We start from the raw sequence: 24,294 nt of genomic DNA on the forward strand, positions 1-24,294 counted from the left end.
ACTAGTCTTTAATACAAGGCCGTAGTAGAAGTAGTAGTAATAGTCTTAGAATAGTAAAACTTTAAAAGAACAACCTTGAGTAACTCCTACAATAAGAGGCTCACAACATATTAATCAATCCTGGTATAAAGAGTTCTTTAATCTTTTCCTAGTAAGCTTTTTGTTTAAAAACGGGCTGGTCGGTATACATGTATAACAAACTAAAACGGATCAGGCACTGGAAAGGGGAGACAATTTATTATAAAACAATTGTCTTTTGTGACATTGAGGCTATAAGGTAATCATGTTAACATTTATATCACCAGTTATAATCATGTCAAGGTTAGTATTTAAAGCTCTCATCCTAAGCAGTCACATTTTGTATAATCAGTTAATGAATCATTAATAAACAGAAAACTACATTACTGAGGCTCAAAACACATTGTGAAATAATATTCATAAAAAAACAGTGAATGAAGTATATTTGTATGTAATTATATTCAGCATGTATAAAAACAGATAAACCTATTAAAAGTAAAAACTAAAAAACTCTAAACTGAGCCATCGTACTCCCCGTCTTGTATCTATCTGATGTCACTACACCTCTACTGTTACCAGATTACATGCTTATCATTTTAACACCATATATCAGTTACAGAGGAAAACCGTTTTGTTGACGGAGCGTAACTATATTACAGGTTTTCAATCTTTCATTAATATTTCACTTTAACACTCATTTTGCCTACGTTTTTGTCATTACTGTCAACTATGTCCATGATGATGCCCTGCAGCCAATTGTTCTTACGAGAATCCTTGTCTCGAAGTAGAACAACATCATCCAATTTCAGATTGGGTTGATCGGAATGCCAATTGTAACACGACTGAACGTAATCCTTCCAACGTCTTCAAACATTTCGGCTTGTACTTTCAATGCGCACAATGGATGTCTTTCTCGTCCAGAGACTTCTCAACAATAGATAAATAGTCAGTCCTTCCCAGTCAGGATTATGGAAGGACTGGGAAAGGTTTCATTGTTGAGTACTTTAGTTTCAACATAATATTATCAAATATCCTACATGCGTTCCCACACTTATCCCATGTGAGAAGAATGTGGAAGTTGAAAATCCAGGTTTTGCCAGAGGCGCAGAGGAATTCGCGGATTGGACCGTTGATGGCGTTGATTCACACACATCGTCTATTGCTCCAATTCGTACCCTCTGTCAGACCTGATCAATTCCACTGGTCCTCGCAACGAAATGAAACGCCATTTAGCGTTAATGAATGGAGAATTGCCCATCTCTTGAACCATCTCTATGTGAACTGATGCCGATGTTAGGCAAGTACACAGGATTTCCCATCGTTTGTACAAGTTGACGATTTGCGATGGACCGAAGGTGTCTACACCTACAGAAGTGAACGATTTCCATTATTCCCATTCAGCTTGATAAAAGGATGAAAACGTCTCATCTCAATCTGTTCCAAACTTGAACGCATTTTACTTTTACTGTGACGGATATTTAAAATCATTGCTGAAGTTAGTTTCTGTCTATAGACTAATAAAGGTTGACTCGGCGACTTGTGGTGACAATTGACCATTTCCTCGTCGGATACGTTTTAAGAGTCTTTTCCAAAACAAGTCCTTGGCGTTGGTTAATTTTCCATAAGCTGTAGTATTGCTTTCGTTAGGCCAACGTAAGGGACGTATTGCATCCCAGTTCTTTCGTACGAGCTTTGGGAATTCGCTCCTTTTTATGTCGTCTAACAAAATAATCAGGTTCATGTTCTCTCGACCATCGCGATATGAATATTCGTTGGTTAATCTCAAAGTGAACGTTGTGTATACATGTTTCAAAAAATTACAGCTAACAACAAATACAGTTTTACGTGAACAATCTATGGCATTCATAATGTTGTCCGCGATGTCACGGCCAGGTGTGAAGCTTTTATCCTCACAACAAAATTCAATACCGTTCTCATCTAACCAGGGTGCGAATATGTTTTTTATCCATTTATAATCTTCATTACAATAACATATATAAATGTCATTTGTAAATGTCGTATGTTCTAAAGGTTGACGGCACACGAGTCGTAACCACACACTGCGTCGCCATGCCTCTCGGGTTAGGACACCAAACACAAAGAAGATCAATGTCAGAATAGCGGATGTGATTAACCAAAACTGAGAAACACAGCTGTCTTTGAATTCATCAAAAGATTTTAGGAATTCACCTATCTTCATGTATCTGCCCTCTGGATTTAAACACACAAGGTCGTGCTTCTTGTATATAAGCTGTGTTGTTTCTATCCACGAAATGAAGTCCAAATATTTGCAGCCGCACACTAATGGATTCCCAGACAGCACAATTTGGAAATTGCCTGATTTAGAATTCAATTCATCCAATACGTGATATTCTGATTTCTTTAATGTTGAAATAGCATTATTACTCAGATCAATCCTCTCTAGGACAGCAAGATCCTTTAGCATTTGATAAGGAATTTGATCCATGTTGTTTCCAGCCAGAACTAAATATTTAAGAGAATACTTTCTGATCCTCAAACAAGTTATTCTTGAGACTATTGAGGTTATTTAAAGAAATGTCTACGAAAGAAAGGTTATACAATCCTTTGAACAGTGAACTATTTGTGGCAAGGACTTTTCCGAGATTACATTGCCTAGCAGTGAGTCGCGATAGATTCGGACACTCAGCCAACATACGAGGATTTGGATTTGAACAGTCGATATCGGACATGTCGAGCTCCACCAAATGGACAAGGCCCTTTATCAGTCCATAAGAACACGATGGAGATTTGTATGAATGACTTACATCAACCACTTGAAGATTGTTAGCTTCAGCAATTGTAACGTTAATCAATGATCCTGAGAAACCAGTATGTGACAAATTGAGGTAAATCAGATGTCTGGGGAGAAATAGTGTCGTTTCTCTGGCAGCTAAAGTACTTCGTTTACCGACTGACGGTTCAGTCGCATAAGAAAGATCGAGATGAGTTAATGCTGGAAAAAGTGCCAAAAGAGAAATAAATTGTGGAAAATAAACCTGATTAGAAGAAAGGTCTAATACCTCAAGGCATATCCTACTACTCCAAGTCTTCACAAAACCAAAACTTAATGCTCCTATTGCATCATTCTCCAGGGTTATGCTTTTAACACATATAGTTCTGAGGTAGAGCATGTCTGACTCTAACAGATCCACACCTTCGGTAAATTTTTGTCGAAATCCAATTATTGCTAGTGAATCCATCACTCTTCCTTGTATTCCGTACAGTGCCCGAAGAGCATCACGGATAGTCAAGGCCAAACCATAATTGTTTAGACTTAAGGTCGTAAGATTGTCAAATGGAGAAAGAAAGTTGTTCTCTATGTTTCGGATAAATGCGGTTATGTGTAGTTCTGTAATGTTCGATCGCTGGAGACCATGGAATGACGTATTAAACAAAGACACGCCATCTTTTCTCGTAGAAGAAAGATATAATTTTTGTAGCCGAGTTAGGTTTAAAAATGCATCACCAAAGAAAAATCCTTCGAAAATATCCATAAAAAGAATTTCAATGTTAGATATGGTCGACAAAACCAACTCGGGATAGACTTTATTCAAATGGAAATTGTTTCCTTGAATTTTTAATGTTTTTAGTTTTTTCAGAAATTGGAAAATGGTAGAATCCATTGAGAGTTGATCAAGTTTGTTGACCGAGAGATCAAGATACTCAATATTCCGAAGGTTATCGAATGTTCCGGACGAGATACTAACTAGCTGGTTTCTTTGAAGATGTAACACTTTTAATTGTGGTAGCTTTGGAAATGAGCCTTGATGTAGAATATTTAGATTGTTGTCACACAAATTCATCACAGTTGTGTCGGTCGGTAAATCTTGGGGTACAACAAGCAGACGACATCCTGAACACGTCACGTGACTCTCTCCTGGTACAATTGTGACATGGCAGCAGTCGGGAAACGCATCTAAAACAGCAATGAATAAATACTTTTTTTTTTTTTAATTTACATGAAAAAAAGAAACAAAACAAAAGAAGCAAACAAACAAACAAACAAAAAAACCAAAAAAACAACCATTCATACATACAAAAAATACACGGTATAATCCTAGGTCAGCAATATTTTTATTTAAGTGTACTGAGGAGTTCATAAAAAAGATGAATGAAAAAAATCCATTAGTAAAAGGGAAACAGAATTTATCGTATTACAGTGTTGTTTTTCGAGGAGTTTGTTAGAATTTTTAACCATTGTAATATTTGTGTGTTTATCTGTTCTTTATTTTTGTCTTCACTTTTCAAAATAAGGATTTTATGTGCTTTTATTTAATATGGTTTTTCAGACTATTCAGATGTAGTTCTAATCCTAAACATTTATTTTTGTAAATGTATTGCTTTATAATCAGTAATATCAAGTTATCTAAGTTTAATTTGATGTATTTATTTATGTGCTTACCAAATAAGAATTCCTGTTTATGAAATCTTAAACTCAGGTTTTTTTTGTATAATATTCATTCTAAGGTTTCCTATCAGATTAGATACATTATCACAGTCCCATAAAATGTGTGTTATTGTGTCAGGTTGGTTTTTGCAGAAAGAGCAGAGGTTATTAATTGATTTTCCAATTTTGAATAAAAATTAATTTGTAATTAATAATCTGTTATTTATTCTGTATTGTAGCCATTGTAGTTTTGAGTTTGTAGTGGTATTGAAGGGAGATACATATATTTTTTTCCATGTTTCTTCATTTATATTGAATACTTGGTTCCATTTCATTTCTACTTAATATCTTATATATTTCTTGAGCTCCCTTTTTGTTTCTTAGTATTAATTTAAGGTTTATAGGTATGTTAGGTAATATAACGTTTTTTTCTGAATGGAATATTTGCTCATTTTTCTTAATATATTGATTTACAGCATTCTTCAGACTTTGGTACTTTAGGAAATTAGTATGGATATTATATTTTTCTCGAAATTCTTCAAAACTATATATAGATTAAGCATTTTTAACAATGTCATAAACAAATTGTACCCCCTTTTTAAACCAAGACTTATTATATATAACTTTCCTATCAATCTTTATTTCACTATTAGACCATATTGGATTTTCAAGGATATTTGTTTTGTATATATTACTTGCAATGATAGTTTTATACCAAGCTTCCAAAACCGCTTTCCAAAATATGGTGATGATGTGAAGTAATGACTCGAGGGACAATGTAGAAATAACTGGCGATTACCTTCCTGAGGAAATTCAAACTCAGAAAGGTTAGAAGTAAATGCTCCCGGGCTGAAGCTAGTTCTAAATATAGTAACACAATCTACGGCACCCAATTGCCTAGCCAGAAATACCCGCAGCTTATAATGCTGCGCCAAATCGACTTTTTTTTCTGGATGCACAGAGGTGACATTTGAGCAAATCTGAGGGATATAATTGAGATACCGCCTGGCAGGCTTTGTGCCTAGTCTGACTCGTCATCGCCATAGTTTTCACCTACCTGAATATCGAAATGCCCAGAGAACACAAAGTATGTATATACATCCGTTGTTATCCATCTTGCGTTGTGATTTCAATTCAGGAAGTAGTCAGTATAAAAGGGAAATATATAGCCAACCGAAAAAAGACGTGTACTTAAGATTGAGAGCATGTTAAAGCTTATCACAAGAACGGAGTAATGAGTATCAACATCCTAACAATTTTTCACATGTTAATTTAGAAATGAATTATTGACTGTGTTCGGTCTGTTGCATATTCCATGTTTTTTTTTATTACATATTTGGTGTAGAAAAGATATTTATATAAATGTCTTCCTGACATCTTTGAAAATAAACTGACTAGGTGAGAAAGAGGAAGTGATTTTCCCGTCGTACCTATCATCATAATGCATGACTGCATTAGATTATGTGATTCAGATTATTTCTGTCCTGGTTTGTATAGATTCGTCAGCATGAGTATTGAGATGTGGAATGACACCTAAAACAATTTACATTGACTTCTTATATATTTGGTCAGGGATATTGTTCAATGGGAGTTTGTTTAGGTACTGTGAGTTTTTGTTTTGTTACTGGGAGTTTGTTTTGTTACTAGGAGTTTGTTCTGTCATTGGGAGTTTGTGTTGTTACTGGGAGATTGTGTTGTTACTGGGAGATTGTGTTGTTACTGGGAGATTGTGTTGTTAGTTGGAGATTGTGTTGTTACTGGGAGATTGTGTTGTTAGTGGGATATAGTGTTGTTACTGAGAGTTTGTGTTGTTAGTGGGAGTTTGTGCTGTTACTGGGAGTTTGTGTTACTGAGAGTTTGTGTTGTTAGTGGGAGTTTGTGCTGTTACTGGGAACTTGTGTTGTTACTGGGAGTTTGTTGGAGATTGTGTTGTTAGTGGGAGTTTGTGCTGTTACTGGGAGCTTGTGTTGTTACTGGGAGTTTGTGTTGTTACCGAGAGTTTGTGTTGTTAGTGGGAGTTTGTGCTGTTACTGGGAGCTTGTGTTGTTAGTGGGAGTTTGTTGGAGATTGTGTTGTTAGTGGGAGTTTGTTGGAGATTGTGTTGTTACTGGGAGTTTGTGTTGTTAGTGGGAGTTTGTGTTGTTACTGGGAGTTTGTGTTGTTAGTGGGAGTTTGTGTTGTTACTGAGAGTTTGTGTTGTTAGTGGGAGTTTGTTGGAGATTGTGTTGTTAGTGGGAGTTTGTTGGAGATTGTGTTGTTAGTGGGAGATTGTGTTGTTAGTGTGAGTTTGTGTTGTTATTGGGAGTTTGTTTTGTTAATGGGAGTTTGTGTTGTTAGTGGGAGTTTGTTGGAGATTGTGTTGTTACTGTGAGATTGTGTTGTTACTGAGAGTTTGTGTTGTTAGTGGGAGTTTGTGCTGTTAGTGGGAGTTTGTGCTGTTACTGGGAGTTTGTGCTGTTACTGGGAGTTTGTGTTGTTACTGGGAGTTTGTTGGAGATTGTGTTGTTAGTGGGAGTTTGTTGGAGATCGTGTTGTTAGTGGGATTTTGTGTTGTTACTAGGAGATTGTGTTGTTACTGGGAGATTGTGTTGTTACTGGGAGATTGTTTTGTTAGTGGGAGTTTGTGTTGTTAGTGGGAGTTTGTGTTGTTAGTGGGAGTTGATGTTGTGTCTGGGAGTTTGTGTTGTTACTGGGAGTTTGTGTTGTTACAGGAAGTTTGTGTTGTTACCGAGAGTTTGTGCTGTTAGTGGGAGTTTTATTTGTTACAGAGAGTTTGCGTTGTTCAGACCGTCCCAAAGATGATGTTCAGCCGTGCGTGACTACAATTTTCGTAGTCTACATTTACATACCTGCATTAGAATGATCCTACACCACACTTGTCATTGTCGGCATATAATACTCGTATATATATATATCTCGTATTTAGTCATATTAACAAACCAATAACAACAGCAATAACAACAATAACGACGACGACAACAACAACCAAGTACTACTACTGCTGCTGCTGCTGCTGTTAATAATTCCATTGGAAGAATGTGGCCGTGCGAGCGCGTTTTAGGAACATGGTATGGAACATGGGGTATTATACTGAACGGTGCCCACGGACAGCTAAACCTCTGAAACAATCATTATGTTATTAATGCAAGTAATTACAGAATAGAATGTCGGAAAGTATTGTTTCAGCGCAGAGCAGAAATGGTCAAACTAATCCGATGTGATGATTTCAAAGTCAGCTAGGTTGAAGGGTTGTTACGGAGCAGTCACTCTCATGCAAAGACTTACGCAATAACCCATGAGAGATTGGTGACAAAGCTTTCAGATTCCATTGATTCCTCAGACACACACATGTGTGTTACAAGAGGTCAAAAGCAAAGAGGTATGGTCGGTTTCGCTTATCCTGACCTAGGCCACGTACAGCGATAGCCTGGGCTAAATTACAGGTAAAATATCACGTGACCCCAGTGATTCCCACACTACCAAAATAGATCGCCATGGTTCATTGGCGTTGTACGTTCTGAACGGATTACATTGTATGTAGTCAATCAATACCATATGAAATAAAGTAAAATTGACATGTTAAATATGAAATTTATACTACCCATACGTGTATGCCTGTTGTTGACGCTGCAGTTCATTTACATTTTACTTTGAATGATACGGGTAAATCGGTTAAGATTTTACTTTTTTTTATCCAAGTGAAAATTTTCTACCTCAAATTTTTTATCTTTATACTAAATAGTTTATATTAGATATGCATTTAATGTTGCAAATATCTTTAAAATACAATCAAGAAAAATGAAATGTTATTAGGAAACATAAAATATGAAAAAGATACATCTTGGTGATTCGAACTCCAAACATTAGAATTGCTGAGCGATGGTTCTACCATATGAGCTATGCGGACTTATGGGAATGTTATGTTTATGTTATCAGATATAATCAGTCTAGTTAATGCTAAATTAAAATATTTTATCATCTACGTTTTTTCAATTTTTCGATACCAGCGCATCGGAGGACCACTTTTAAGAATAGGATTTTAGTTGTCTTTTGGTACATAGAATCAAATTAGACATTGTAAAAGTTGGTCTTCTGATGCGCTGATGTCAAAAAATGATATGAATGCGGGAAAACCCCCCTCGAAAGTTGCAAATAGCCCGATGATGCAAATTTACGGCCATTTAATGAAATATCCATTGTAATGAATAAACATATTTTTCGCAAATAAGAATATTTATATGTTATAGAATTAGGGTTTGTATTCAAAAACTCAGTTTTTAACATTTATTTTTTTATTTTGAAAACGGTCACCGTTAGGTCGAAACAGGTCAATTTGCGCTATACCTCTTTTATAGAATATTACTGATAAGGCAAAAAGGGCACTGGCGTAGTGAATGCTACTATGAAGAAGGGGAGGATGATGATGATGAGGAGGAGTATATTTTCTTTTATATCAATTTGTATTTATTCCAAAAAAGAGGGCTTCTGGTGCGCCATACGAATGAAATGGTTGAAGACACATTCTATAAATCGCATCTGAATACATTTTTGGTCGAGACTGATCGTTTGTGGAGGATCATTTATGGTTTAGGGAAGGATGATATATGATATTAAGATTCCACTAGTCACTGTTAAAGCAAATTGGTCCACTAGTCACTGTTAAAGCGGATTGGTCCACTAGTCAACTAGTCACTGTTAAAGCGAATTGGTCCACTATTCACTGTTAAAGCTAATTGGTCCACTAGTCACTGTTAAAGCAAATTGGTCCACTAGTCACTGTTAAAACAGATTGGTCCACTAGTCAAGGTTAAAGCGAATTGATCCACTAGTCAATGTTAAAACGAATTGGTTCCTCTAGCACAGCAATGTCAACTGACTTTTCAGCAGGACAACGCCCGGCCACACGAGGCGAGATTATCCCATAGCCAACAATGCCCCCAACTCTAGACTAGCCTCCATATAACCCTGACTTCTCCCATAGGACATTTAAGGATGAGTTGGACATAAGGATAATGTATGCATATGCCTAGGCCTTCAATCAACTTCGCTCAGGTGAAGTTTACGCTGGGTGAGAAAAGGAACCGTATACAAATGTAGTGAGCCAATACCCTGATCAATCAAACAGTCCATTAAATCAAGGTAGCTTATTTGGGCATGTACAATATTGGTACCAACGCTATTCATTTTGACAGAGTGCCCTTGGATCAACGTTGAATTTGACGAGGGGAGATAATCATAGGCGACACGATGGTTCCTTTTCTTTTTTTTACAACATCATTGTAAAAACATATTTTATTTCTCGCAGTGAACCGGGCAATTGCTTGTTGTGTTTATTTTTCCTTTCATTATATAGAGCTGTTGGAGAACAATATAGCTCGTCTCACAAATGTTTATCAATAAATAATTAAAATATATTAATTTGTATGGTTTCGCAAATTGCATTAATACTATTTATATTGTTTACTTGATCAGATTGTGTATTAATGCAATTTTCAAAACCATACCAATTTATATATATGCATTTTTTTATTGACAGACATTTAGGAGACAAGTTATGGTGTTATATATTGAATAAATATATTAAATAATTGTTTTTGGACCTATTTCTTCAGGTTTTTTTTATAATTATCATAATGAGAGTTGTCTCCCTTGAAAAATGTGGAACCGTTTTGTCTAATGTGAGCATTTTCACATTTTTTTTTTCAGTTTCACTCAACGAAGGATCAGTGTAACTCCAGATGGACTCTTTAACCAAATATCAGCACCCTAGTACAATTTAAAGTGATGTGTTAATAGCTTTCAACACTTTCACAAAAACATGTTAAAATCTGTTGTTTTTTCCAAAAAAAGAGAAGTCTTTCAGTTTAACTGCGGTTATGGTTGTTTGATCCTGATATGAAAGGAATTCGGAAAACCCGAAACTATTTATACAACTTACACCCTCTGAGTCTAGGATATGCATTAGTAGAGTTACGATTTACTCGGATACGACGAATCCTTCTTAGATATATCGCAAATGCAGAAATTTATTGCGTGGAACTGGTTAGATTCCAATATAGCTTTCTCAGTGAAAATGGCAAGATGTCCGTGAATTGCTTTTTAAAAAAATAAAAAATGGTTTCGAGATGTTCGCTGTGATAAATAGATATCTTCCGATCACCGTTTCTAAGGAAGTGGCAGACATTTTAGTTGAAGTCTGTTTGGTACGAGACTAGGGACCAGTGCCTATAAAAGCACGATACCGGTCAAACCGGTTTACATTCTAACATTGAACATTGAATTATGTACAAAATAAAATAAAAGGCAAAACAACTGAAATACAGTTATTTGCATTACACACATTTCTTTCCTCTGTATTTCACATGGACATGTTGATTTCTATTCGGAAGCTGAGCGAGGTGTTACGAATGACATATACTCGAACGTAATATTACATGTTAGATCTATTGTGCGTTGACGGGATATTTTACTACTTCAATTGATTTGAAATGTAATAGCCTATAACACAGAAATGTATTCCATCCATGTATAAACCAAGGTAAGGTTTGCATTCTTGTAAATGTGTTGACACGATTTTGTTTCTATGTGCACTTGGCTAACTATTCATATAGAGAACGTTCATGTATATATAATGTGTAAGTGAATTTTTAATTATTTTTTGAAAATGTTTACTCCCATTTATTATATTTACCTCTTCAAAGTCGGTGTCCAAGGTCTATGTTATTCAAAAGAAAACAAAAAATGGCAAGCGTATGTTTCGTTACGTTTTATAGTGTAGCGATGTATCGCGTTGCGCTGACATTGATATATTGATAGTCGGTCACACGTGCACGCGCGCTTTTATAGGCACTGGTCCCAAGTCTCGAATCCAAGCAAATTTCAACTAAAATGTCTGCCACTGCCTTGGAAACGGTGACCGGAAGATATATATTTATCGCAGGGAATATCTCCAAATTATTTCAAAAGATTTTTTTTTTTCATTTTTTTTTTATATCAAAACGAAAGCTTTTAACTCAACACAATGTCCCAAGGTATTTCAATATTTTCTTTTGACTCAGACCTATTGTACGGAAAATTACCTTCAACGAACAAGATAATGAGTTTTACGTACAAGATAGTAAGTAGTGCGTACAAGATATAAGTTGAACGTACAGGATACTAAGTAGTACGTACAAGATATAATGTTGTACGAACAAGATACTTATTAGTATATGTGTGCCATTGTATGTATATTGTATGTAAAATTTCTTTAAACCAAAACGTGTATGTGTGCCGACGTATTCAAGTTTTATGTTTAAGTTCTGTACATCAAAATATGTATATAAAAAAAATGATTAACATTGTATATATTTACAACCATTGTATGTGTGTTATGCGTGAAAGTTTTTTTCACGCTTAAATGTGTATATGTGCCATTGTGTGTTAATTACTTACAAGATTACACGGAGAGAACCTCAGTATGTTCTACGTATGATTTAAAAGAAAGGCTGCATGACATGGAAACTTTACCCTTTTTTTTAATTTCTTTTTCATTTTAAGATGATTTTGAATCAGTAATTTGATGACCATCGTACAGAAATCGCGTTTAGATTTCTGGATTATTATAAATGAAGAAAATGGATGGTTGAGGGACAGATTTGCCAGAAATTTGGCTGTGATATGAGAGAAAACGACTCTTTCATTATGTGTGTACATGTATATAGGATAGGGATATTCCCCTCTCGGGATCACAAAATGTGGTAAAACCCTTGTCAAGCCTCGGGTTTCACCACATTTTGTGACCCCTTAGGTGGAATATCCCTATCCTACATACACATACGATTGCTGATTGATAAGTTGTGAGGCTCACATTGAAGGACTTGAATTTTGCTGGACATATTGTAATATTTTTCAACAAAATGTATTTCAGTATGTATCCTGATATGAAAGGAATTCGGAAAATCCGAGTCTAGGATATGCATTAGTAGAGTTACGGTTTACTCGGATACGACGAATCCTTCTTAGATATATCGCAAATGCAGAAATTTATTGTCGTGGGTTTTTTTTAGTATCACTTTGTCTTTTTGAATTTATTTTGCTGTTCTTCCAGTGGGGAAATTGGGTCACGGATATCAGTTCCTACAGAAGAGGATTTTCTGGATGATGGAGTAGCCAGAAATTTGTCCAAAATCCCCTGTTTACCTTGTGACTTGATCTCCTCACTGGATTTACTTTTCTTCTTAGCTTTTTAGGTTTCTTAGGTTTTACAGAATCTTCTTTTGTAATTGCTTCCTCTGATGGTGCCTTCGATTCATCACGAGTTGACCGGGGTTGCTCAATCTGCTGAGATAAGCGAATGACAGATGATGACTTTGGTGAATTGGAGGTGCTGTGGGTACTCTCCGTGGATGATTCATCAGTATCGTCACTAGAATCAGCAGATCGGAGGACCTCGTCTTCTTGCTGATTGTTCACTCCCCATATTTCAGGACACTGATATTTAACTCGACCAGATTTGCCACATTCAAGACAAACCTTTTTTGCTGTACATTCTTTAGCCATATGGCCTTTTGCCAGACAGTTTTTGTGATGTTTTCGTTTATCTGTCCTTTATGTTTGATGACAGCACGATATTTACCGATCTCCATCAGAGATGGTAATGGTGACTCTATTTTCTTGACTGTTACGAGTCTATCGCCGGTTTCACAATTCGTCAATCTTCCATTTACCCTTAGCCTTTCACGATATAAGGATACGACTTCACACCCATATAGCGTAAGTGCTCGTTTGATTTGGAGGTCATCTGCGGAGAGTGGAATGTTTTTTACTCTAACCAACATGGTGTGCTCCTGAATGGGATGTCCTGGGTTTCTATTATATATGGGTAGTGACTTACCCCTCACCGATATCCCTGTAGTTACCAACTTGTCCCGAAAGTCTTCATTATCCAGGTAAACCCGCCATAGGCTGTTCACCCGTTGTAAGCCTGCGATACACTCTGGTGGTACCACGTCAGCAATACATTGATAGAGTTCAACGTGGTATAACCATGATGCTCTAGGTGGTTTTGTTGTTCCAAAAAGGTCAATCTCCTTTAGGAATACTGGTTTTGTTGTACGTGGTGAAATATCTCCTCGGACTTTATCTGCGTACGACACTGCCTGTGTGAGACCGCCATTGTTGTTGTTTACTGCTTGGGAAGCCATCTCAAAATTTTGAAAAAAAAGTATTAAGTCTCGTATCTCTTGGAAATTTGTTATGCACAAACGTTCAAGAATGTTCCTTCACAATATAGAGGATCACTATGTTGTGGAATTCCAATGGAAACTCAACAAAAACGTGAATATCAACGGAGCTCAAAACTAGCCCTCCACCTTGGTTCAAGGGCAGCTAACTCCTGTTAGATTCAAATATAGCTTTCTCAGTGAAAATGGCAAGATGTCCGTGAATTGCTTTTAAAAAAAATAAAAAATGGTTTCGAGATGTTCGCTGTGATAAATAGATATCTTCCGATCACCGTTTCTTAGGAAGTGGCATATATTTTAGTTGAAGTCTGTTTGGATACGAGACTAGGGACCAGTGCCTATAAAAGCACGATACCGGTCAAACCGGTTTACATTCTAACATTGAACATTGAATTATGTACAAAATAAAATAAATGGCAAAACAACTGAAATACAGTAATTTGCATTACACACATTTCTTTCCTCTGTATTTCACATGGATATGTTGATTTCTATTCAGAAGCTGAGCGAGGTGTTACGAATGACATATACTCGCACGTAATATTACATGTCAGATCTATTGTGCGTTGACGGGATATTTTACTACTTCAATTGATTTGAAATGTAATAGCCTATAACACAGAAATGTATTCCATCCATGTATAAACCAAGATAAGGTTTGCATTCTTGTAAATGTGTTGACACGATTTTGTTTCTATGTGCACTTGGCTAACTATTCATATAGAGAACGTTCATGTATATATAATGTGTAAGTGAATTTTTAATTATTTCTTGAAAATGTTTACTCCCATTTATTATATTTACCTCTTCAAATTCGGTGTCCATAGTCTATGTTATTCAGAAGAAAACAAAAAATGGCAAGCGTATGTTTCCTTACGTTTTTATAGTGTAGCGATGTATCGAGTTGCGCTGACATTGATATAATGATAGTCGGTCTCTCGTGCACGCGCGCTTTTTTAGGCACATATCCCAATTCTCGTATCCAAGCAAATTTCAACTAAAATGTCTGCCACTGCCTTGGAAAAGGTGACCGGAAGATATATATTTATCGCAGGGAATATCTCCAAATTATTTCAAAAGATGTTTTATTTTCATTTTTTTATATCAAAACGAAAGCTTTTAACTCAACACAATGTCCCACGGTATTTCAATATTTTCTTTTGACTCAGACCTATTGTACGGAAAATTACCTTCAACGAACAAGATAATGAGTTTTACGTACAAGATAGTAAGTAGTGCGTACAAGATATAAGTTGAACGTACAGGATACTAAGTAGTACGTACAAGATATAATGTTGTACGAACAAGATATTTAGTAGTATATGTGTGCCATTGTATTATATCAATGTAAAATTTCTTTAAACCAAAACGTGTATGTGTGCCGACGTATTCAAGTTTTATGTTTAAGTTCTGTACATCAAAATATATATATAAAAATTGATTAACATTGTATATATTTACAACCATTGTATGTGTGTTATGCGTAAAAGTTTTTTTCACACTTAAATGTGTATATGTGCCATTGTGTTTTAGTTTAAATCAATTTTATTGCATAATGGCAAATGGATTGGACAAAAGTTATGCAACTTACCAACGTCCTTTCCGTAACAAATGTGTATATACAATGTTTCACGTGACATAATTATTAAACTTTTTTTTTTTTTTTAAACAAAAGGTTGGAAAATGTAAAGCAGCGAAATAGATTGTGAACACCAAGTATGATATAATGTTTATCGTTTATACATGCAAGAGGTTTCAGTGGCCCTGACGGCGCAAGTAAAACACTACTGTTCATACACTCCGATCCTTCTACTTTCTAAGAGTTCGTCACATCCTGTGCTTAGAAGCTTTCTCCAGTCTGACGTTGTCCATCTTTGATCACTCCATGGAATACCTAATTACTTAACCTTACTTCGCCGGCAGGACCACTGAAACACGATGCAGTCTATATATGTAATTTCATGATAAAGTAATATGATTTAAATGATACTTTAGGATACTTATGATATACTTATGGTGTTCGAAAAAGAGGTTTAGATTTATTGAAAAAAAAAAAAAATTGAAAAGGGAGAAAACAGTAAGGAGAAAAAAGAAAGGAAGAAACATAAGAATAGCACTAACAACCCGGCTTTTGATACAAATGGTAGATATCTTATTAGTAGAAACAAGCAAGTAGATACTATATGTTGAATCTTTTGGAATCTAGAATAAACGTTTGTACAGACCTACAGATAAGAATATTATGGTTAGTGTCTAGATTTGGGTCCCCAGACAAAAGATGTTCTACGGTGATTCTGTTATACCAGTTCAAGGAATCAATCATTTTGTTTCGGGACTGTTCATGGTTTTTACAGTGTAGGAAGAAGTGGGAAGAATTTTCGCAATAGTGTCCACAGTCACAGATAGCGTTTTCTGAAAGATGGGCTTTATGAAGGTCGTGCTTTAAAGGACTACAGCGATTACGTAATTGACAATGTAAAATATTGGCTTTTCTTGAACCATATTCAAGGAATTGTTGAATTTGTGGTGGATTAGTATCTTGGTGAGTTAGAAAGGTCTTAAATTGTCTGATGGATTGCGATGATTTTGCTTCAGTTGGTAGGTTGTTCCAAGAATTAGTTGTGTTTGGGATAAAAGATGATTTTGTAATTTGCAGTCTATAGTAAGGATTTTGATAGTCATCTCTGTTTCTTAGGTTGTAGTTAGTATAGTTAGACACTGTGTGTGGGAGTAGGGACTTTAGGAAAGAAGGAGAGTTATCATTACGAATATTATAAAACATACACAATTTTCTATTTTTCCGTCTATCAGCTAATGACTGCCACCCTAGTTCACTATATATAAACTCTTTTTTAGTAAAGATAGGTAAACCGGTTATGATTCGACCAGCTTCGAACTGCATATTCTCAAGTTTGTTAGTTAAAGTGGCATTACAGTTGTCCCATACTTCAGAGGCATACTCAAAAAGTGGTCTAATAAAAACAAGGTATATTTTTTCTAAATTTTTCCTTTTTAAAATGTATTTTAATTTTCGTAAAGTTGCTATGTATTTTATGGTTCTGTTTATATTGTCTTCGATATGGGTATTCCATGTACCGCCACTGTTAAGGACTACACCTAGATGTTTGTGACTGGTTACAATAGGGATCGGCGTGTTATCGAAAAGAAATTTAGGGTTAGAAGGAATTGCGGTATTAGAAATCATGATTATTTCCGTTTTAGTGGGATTGAAAGTCATTAACCATTTTTTCGACCAGAGATTCATTTGTTCCATGTCAAAGTTTATTACCTGTTCAACATCGAGTAAATTTTTGGAAGAGTGTGTTAGTGCGGTGTCGTCGGCAAATAGTCTTGTAACAGAAAGTAGTGTGTTGGAGATATCATTAATATAAACCAGGAAGAGAAGTGGCCCTAATACTGATCCCTGAGGAACTCCAGCTTTTATGGATAATTGTGAAGAAATAGAATTTTGCAGTACAACTGATTGACGCCTGTTTGTTAAGTAATTTTTTATCCAATCCAGAAGTTTGTCTTTTATCCCATATTTTTCTAGTTTTATTAAGAGACCCTTATGCCAAACTCTGTCGAAAGCTTTAGAAAAGTCACAAAAAACAATAGCAGTATATTCATGATTCTCCAGGGCAAGAAGTATGTTGTGATATAATTCGATTAGTTGGTGAGTAGTAGAGTGGTTAGGTAGGAAGCCAGACTGTAAGTTATAGATAAGTTCATTACTAAAAAGATAGTTGTAGATGTGCTTGTGGACAATGCGTTCAAATAGTTTTCCAAGACAGCTAAGAAGTGAGATGGGTCTATAGTTATTAGCAAGTTCAGGTTCACCTTTTTTGAAAATGGGAGTGACATAGGCAAGCTTCCATGATTCGGGAAATACAGAAGTACGAAGAGATTCGTTGAATATAAGAGTAAGCGGCGCAACTATTTCCGGGGTAAGTATTTTTAACATCTTATGGCTAATACCGTCGGGACCAGCGGCTTTGTTAGTATCTAGAGTATTGATAGTATCAGACACTTCTTGTTCAGTTATAATTATTTCGGAAAGGGATGTGTCAGTCTGGGTTTCAAAGTATGGTGTATCATCATCGGGGTTGTCCAGGTTAGAAACAGATTGAAAAAAGTTGTTAAGAATATTTGATTTTTCAAAGTTGTCTGAAGTAAGGCAGTTAGTTGTTGGATTTAGCAAAGGAGGAAGATCAGAGATTGTATTACCTTTCAGCAGCATGCGCATTAGTTTCCAATAAGTTCTAGGGTTAGCTGACTTATCATTTATTTGTCCATCAATATTCTCGTAGAAAAGAGCCTTAGCGTGTTTGAGCATGTTACTTACTTTGTTTCTTGCACGTTTGAATTTAATTTCAGATTGTGGTGACTTAACTCTTATAAAGTGTTTCCTTAGTCTGTTTCTACGCTTTATTGCCTTTCGTAGATCTCCGTTCATCCATGGCTTGTCATTTTTATTCACAGTAATAGTTTTTTTAGGAATATGCTTTTCCAAAATTCTAGTAAGGGTATTAGTAAAGATATCAGTTTTTTCACTTACATTTTCAACATTGGAAAAAAGGTTATTCCAGTTTACGTGAGCAACTTCAGTTTTAAGGTTCAGAATATCTGCTCTGTTAAAAAGCCAAATTTTTCGCTTAAAAGAATTTTGTTTGAGCAAAGGGGATGATATAGAGACAAGAACTGCTCTATGATCACTTATGGTTTCTAAAACAGGTATAACCATGGATAGATCGGTTCTGATAGAGTCACTAGTGAAAAATGGGTCGATTAGGGATTGACTTGTATTAGTTACCCGTGTTGGGCTGGTGACAATGTTAGTTAGATTATATAGTTGGGTAAGTATGCTAAGATCGTTGTTATTACCTAGTAGTAGATCAGTGTTAGTATCGCCTGTCAGTAGAACATGTGGAGTGTAATTAAAAGCTAGATCAAGGGAGTGTTTAAGTCTTGTCCAGATGCCTGAATTTGAATGTTGCCAGGGGGGTTTGTAAAGTACACAAAGGAGATATTTATTATTGTCAATTTGAAATTCAATCCACATTATTTCATCATTTTGGGCTTCAAGGTCAAATCTGCGTTTGGGTAGCACTTCATTAGTTGTGTAGATCATTATTCCACCACCAAAAGCGTTCCTATCTTTTCTGAATATGGTTGTGAAGTTTGCAAGTGAAAGGTCAGAATCAGGGACTGAAGGATCTAAATGTGTCTCTGTTAAACACAAGATATTAATGTCATCAGTAAAGCTATCAAGGAAATCAATTTTATTTCTAACACTGCGTATATTCAAATGCATTATATGAAGTGAATTGTCAGGGTGAGAAAACGATTCAGTGTCAGATGTATTAGATGAGGATGAGCTAGCCGCTGGTCCTGGGTTTGTATGTATATCACCAGACAGGAGTAGAATTAGAATCAGTACTGTAGCAATATTGTTAAGGTTTTTATGAATATGTAGAAAAATGAAAAGGGTAAAAAAAATAGGCAAAAGTGTAAAGTTTAGATAAATAAGATCGTGATATGAGTATGTATCGTTGCTAAGTCTGTAGGTTAACTTTAAACTAGACTAATGTAGTCCAATAGCACATCTCCATGCAGACAAAGAGCATCCTGTCATGGAGGATAGAAATAGTATAGAGTTTTGACAAGGAGATTGCTAATGGACTCCATAAGAAATAAAGCGATATCAATTTTCAAATGGCCAGGTTGCAGAGTATACTTGCCATTGTGTGTTAATTACTTACAAGATTACACGAAGAGAACCTCAGTATGTTCTACGTATGATTTACATATTAAAAGAAAGGCGGCATGACATGGAAACTTTACACATTTTTTTTATTTCTTTTTCATTTAAGATGATTTTGAATCAGTAATTTGATGACCATCGTACAGAAATCGCGTTTAGATTTCTGGATTATTATAAATGAAGAAAATGGATGGTTGAGGGACAGATTTGCCAGAAATTTGGCTGTGATATGAGAGAAAACGACTCTTTCATTATGTGTGTATATAGGATAGGAATATTCCCCTCTCGGGATCACAAAATGTGGTAAAACCCTCGGCAAGCCTCGGGTTTCACCACATTTTGTGACCCCCTTAGGTGGATTATCCCTATCCTACATACACATACGATTGCTGATTGGCTCACATTGAAGGACTTGAATTTTGCTGGACATATTATTTTTCAACAAAATGTATTTCAGTATCTATACCCTTTTTCCAGTGTGTTTAAGGGCCTCAGTGTCACTTTTATAGAATTCCTTTTCTTTGCTGTTCAGAAAGTCATCCACTGCATGTTAGGGTTAGGGCACCTGAAATAGCTGTTTTCAGTTTTGGAAATAGATGGAAGTCTGATGGAGCGAGATCAGGTTATAATAAGGCAGATGCTCAATCAATTTAAAGCCACAATCGTGAATGGCAGCCATGGCAATGGCAGACTCTTTCACCCTAACCCTAATCCTAACAGATTTTGTCCATTTTGCAAAAGCTGCTTGTCTTGTTAACTTTAGAGTACAACCTCGTCGATATAAACTAACCAAATGAGACCAGTCCTTGAATAAACGGCCCTAGTAGTAGTAATAGTCGGAGAATAGTAGGACTTAAAAGAACATCCTTGAGTACCTCCTTCAATACGAGGCTTACAACATATCAACCCTGGTATGAAAGAGTTTTATAATCTTTTCCTAGAAAGCTTTTTGTTGAAAAACAAGCTTGTCGGTATATAACAAACTAAAATGGATCAGGCAGTGGAAAGGAGAGATTGTTACTTTATTAGTAAAACAATTGGTTTTTTTTTTGTGACTTTAAGGCTGTCAGGTAATCATTTTATATCACCAGGTAAAATCATATCAAGGTTAGTATTTATAACTCTCTTTTTATAATCCAGTGTACATGTGTAAATTCATAAAAACAACAGTGAATGAAGTATATTTGTATGTTTTTATATTCATCATGTATAAAAACAGATACAACTCTTAAAAGTGAAAAGTAAAAAACTTCAAACTGAGCCATCATACTCCCCGTCTTGTATCTATCTGATGTCACTACACATCTACTGTTACCAGATTACATGCTTATCATTTTAACACCATATATCAGTTACGGAGGAAAACCGTTTTATTGACGGAGCGTCAATATATTATAGGTTTGTCATTTTTCATTAACATTTCACTTTAACACTCATTTTGCGCACGTTTTTGTCTTCACTGTCAACTATGTCCATGATGATGCCCGACAGCCAAGTGTTGTTACGAGAATCCTGGTCCCGGAGTAGAACAACATCACCCAATTTCAGATTGGGTTGATCGGAATGCCAATTGTAACACGACTGAACGTCATCCTTCCAACGTCTTAAAATATTTCGGCTAGTACTTTTAATGCGCATGATGGATGTCTTTCTCGTCCAGAGACTACTCAACAAAAGATAAATAGTCTACCTTCCCAGTCAGGATTATGGAAGGACTGGGAAAGGTTTCATTGTTGAGTACTTTAGTTTTCGATTCCAACATAATATCATCAAATATCCTACATGCGTTCCCACACTTATCCCATGTGAGAAGAATGTGGAAGTTGAAAATCCAGGTTTTGCCAGAAGCGCAGAGGAATTCGCGGATTGGACCGTTGATGGTGTTGATTCCTACACATCGTCTATTGCTCCAATGAAATTCGTACCCTCTGTCAGACCTGATCAATTCCACTGGTCCTCGCAACGAAATGAAACGACATTTAGCGTTAATGAATGGAGAATTGCTCATCTCTTGAACCATCTCTATGTGAACTGATGCCGATGTTAGGCAAGTACACAGGATTTTCCTTCCTTTGCTTTCAGTTGCGCCTCCTCTGGTCTTACAAGTGGATGATTTGCCATGGACCGAAGGTGTCAACACCTATAGAAGTGAACGGAGGGCCAGAGTAGACACGTGTTGTCTTTCCGGAAAGATTATTGGATTGTTTTCAATCCCTTTCATCTTGTTCATTCTGCCTCTAATTTGCATTATGCCGTTGTTGTCAATGAATGGCGACAAAGGTAGGATCGAACTTTTATCTATGAGTTGTCTCCCTTGAGATCAGCATGCTACTTCTTCCGAAAACTTTCTCGCTGTACATCTTTGATAATTATGACTTTTCTGTCGCAATGCAACGGAAGATGTCTGAACTTGGAGCACTCACGTTCCGTGAGGGCCGTTGAAAGATTTAACATCATGTTTCAAGAATGATATTGCCTCCATAAAATTCTACAAGCAAGAATATCGATGATAACCAAGTGTGATAGAAGATGCCACCGACGTCTTTTGCACAATAACCTCAGGCCTGGTCTCCTTGTCCTCCTCTTGACCAACAAGAGAAAAATGTCCTCGGTGCAAAGAACTGGACTTGCACGTAACCATTTCGGACCCAGTAGCCATACGCTGTCTTTCATGGTCCTTACTGTAGTTTGTGTACCGCTATCAGCGGGATTTAAATTAGTCGGAACACAATTCCATTGCTGTGGTAAAGAGATCCTAAGTATGCGATCCACTCTATTGCTGACATGTGTTGTTGATGTAACCAAGAACAACCTCGTTATCAGTTAAGTACTTTATTTTGCCGAGGGAAATCCTGAGATGCTCAGAAACGATTTCTCAGTTGCTTGCCAGAAAAGCACCACACAATTCCAATCTGGGTATTGTTTGCCACTTGATTGGTGATAATTTTGATTTGTCCATTATGAAACCTGACATGTGTGAAATGTCCGAGTTATTAGTATACGATAGCTGCGATAGCTTTTTCTGGGACACCAGAAAAGATCTTTGGTATTCGCATGGAGAACTTGGTAACGACCATGCGAGATATCTTACAAGTCTTTTAGAAATTCTAGAGGCGATTTCCATTATTCCCATTCAGCTTGATAAAAGGATGAAAACGTCTCATCCCAATCTGGTCCAAACTTGAACGCATTTTACTTTTACTGTGACGGATATTTAAAATCATTGCTGAAGTTAGTTTCTGTCTATAGACTAATAAAGGTTGACTCGGCGACTTGTGGTGACAATTGACCATTTCCTCGTCGGATACGTTTTAAGAGTCTTTTCCAAAACAAGTCCTTGGCGTTGGTTAATTTTCCATAAGCTGTAGTATTGCTTTCGTTAGGCCAACGTAAGGGACGTATTACATCCCAGTTCTTTCGTACGAGCTTTGGGAATTCGCTCCTTTTTATGTCGTCTAACAAAATAATCAGGTTCATGTTCTCTCGACCATCGCGATATGAATATTCGTTGGTTAATCTCAAAGTGAACGTTGTGTATACATGTTTCAAAAAATTACAGCTAACAACAAATACAGTTTTACGTGAACAATCTATGGCATTCATAATGTTGTCCGCGATGTCAAGGCCAGGTGGGAAGCTTTTATCCTCACAACAAAATTCAATACCGTTCTCATCTAACCAGGGTGCGAATGTGTTTTTTATCCATTTAGAATCTTCATTACAATAACATATATAAATGTCATTTGTAAATGTCGAATGTTCTAAAGGTTGTCGGCACATGAGTCGTAACCACACACTGCGTCGCCATGCCTCTCGGGTTAGGACACCAAACACAAAGAAGATCAATGTCAGAATAGCTGACGTGATTAACCAAAACTGAGAAACACAGCTGTCTTTGAATTCATCAAAAGATTTTAGGAATTCATCAATCTTCATGTAGCTGCCCTCTGGATTTAAACACAATAGGTCGTGCTTCTTGTATATGAGCTGTGTTGTTTCTATCCACGAAATGAAGTCCAAATATTTGCAGCCGCACACTAATGGATTCCCAGACAGCACAATTTGGAAATTGCCTGATTTAGAATTCAATTCATCCAATACGTGATATTCTGATTTCTTTAATGTTGAAATAGCATTATTACTCAGATCAATCCTCTCTAGGACAGCAAGATCCTTTAACATTTGATAAGGAATTTGATCCATGTTGTTTCCAGCCAGAACTAAATATTTAAGAGAATATTTCTGATCCTCAAACAAGTTATTCTTGAGACTATTGAGGTTATTTAAGGAAACGTCTACGAAAGAAAGGTTATACAATCCTTTGAACAGTGAACTATTTGTGGCAAGGACTTTTCCGAGATTACATTGCCTAGCAGTGAGTCGCGATAGATTCGGACACTCAGCCAACATACGAGGATTTGGATTTGAACAGTCGATATCGGACATGTCGAGCTCCACCAAATGGACAAGGCCCTTTATCAGTCCATAAGAACAGGATGGAGATTTGTATGAATGACTTGCATCAACCACTTGAAGATTGTTATCTTTAGCAATTGTAACGTTAATCATTGATCCTGAGATATAACCAGTATGTGACACATTGAGGTAAATCAGATGTCTGGGGGAAAATAGTATCCTTTCTCTGGCAGCTAAAATACTTCGTTTACCGACTGACGGTTCAGTCGCATAAGAAAATCGAGATGAGTTAATGCTGGAAAAAGTGCCAAAAGAGTAAGAAATTGTGGAAAATAAACCTGATTAAAAGAAAGGTCTAATACCTCAAGGCATATCCTACTACTCCAAGTCTTCAAAACACCAAAACTGATTAATCTTATTGCATCATTCTCCAGGGTAATGATTTTAACACATATAGTTCTGAG

General features: G+C 36.2%; 2 protein-coding genes across 2 annotated transcripts; both read right to left on the reverse strand.

Moving 5' to 3' along the window:
- Positions 1-218: 218 nt before the first annotated feature.
- Positions 219-6,094, reverse strand: LOC117325711 (toll-like receptor 3). The gene is given in 3 exon segments (XM_033882133.1): positions 219-2,518; positions 2,520-3,955; positions 5,484-6,094. Coding segments are annotated over 3 exon segments (2,487 nt in total). The 5' UTR covers positions 5,542-6,094; the 3' UTR covers positions 219-1,525.
- A 14,494-nt stretch (positions 6,095-20,588) lies between these two features.
- Positions 20,589-24,150, reverse strand: LOC117325712 (toll-like receptor 4). The gene has a single exon (XM_033882134.1). The coding sequence runs from the start codon at positions 23,981-23,983 to the stop codon at positions 22,658-22,660; it is 1,326 nt and encodes a 441-aa protein (XP_033738025.1). The 5' UTR covers positions 23,984-24,150; the 3' UTR covers positions 20,589-22,657.
- Between the last annotated feature and the right edge of the window lie 144 nt (positions 24,151-24,294).

Source organism: Pecten maximus, chromosome 4 (genome assembly GCF_902652985.1).
Source record: "Pecten maximus chromosome 4, xPecMax1.1, whole genome shotgun sequence".
NCBI classification, from domain to species: Eukaryota; Metazoa; Mollusca; class Bivalvia; order Pectinida; family Pectinidae; genus Pecten; species Pecten maximus.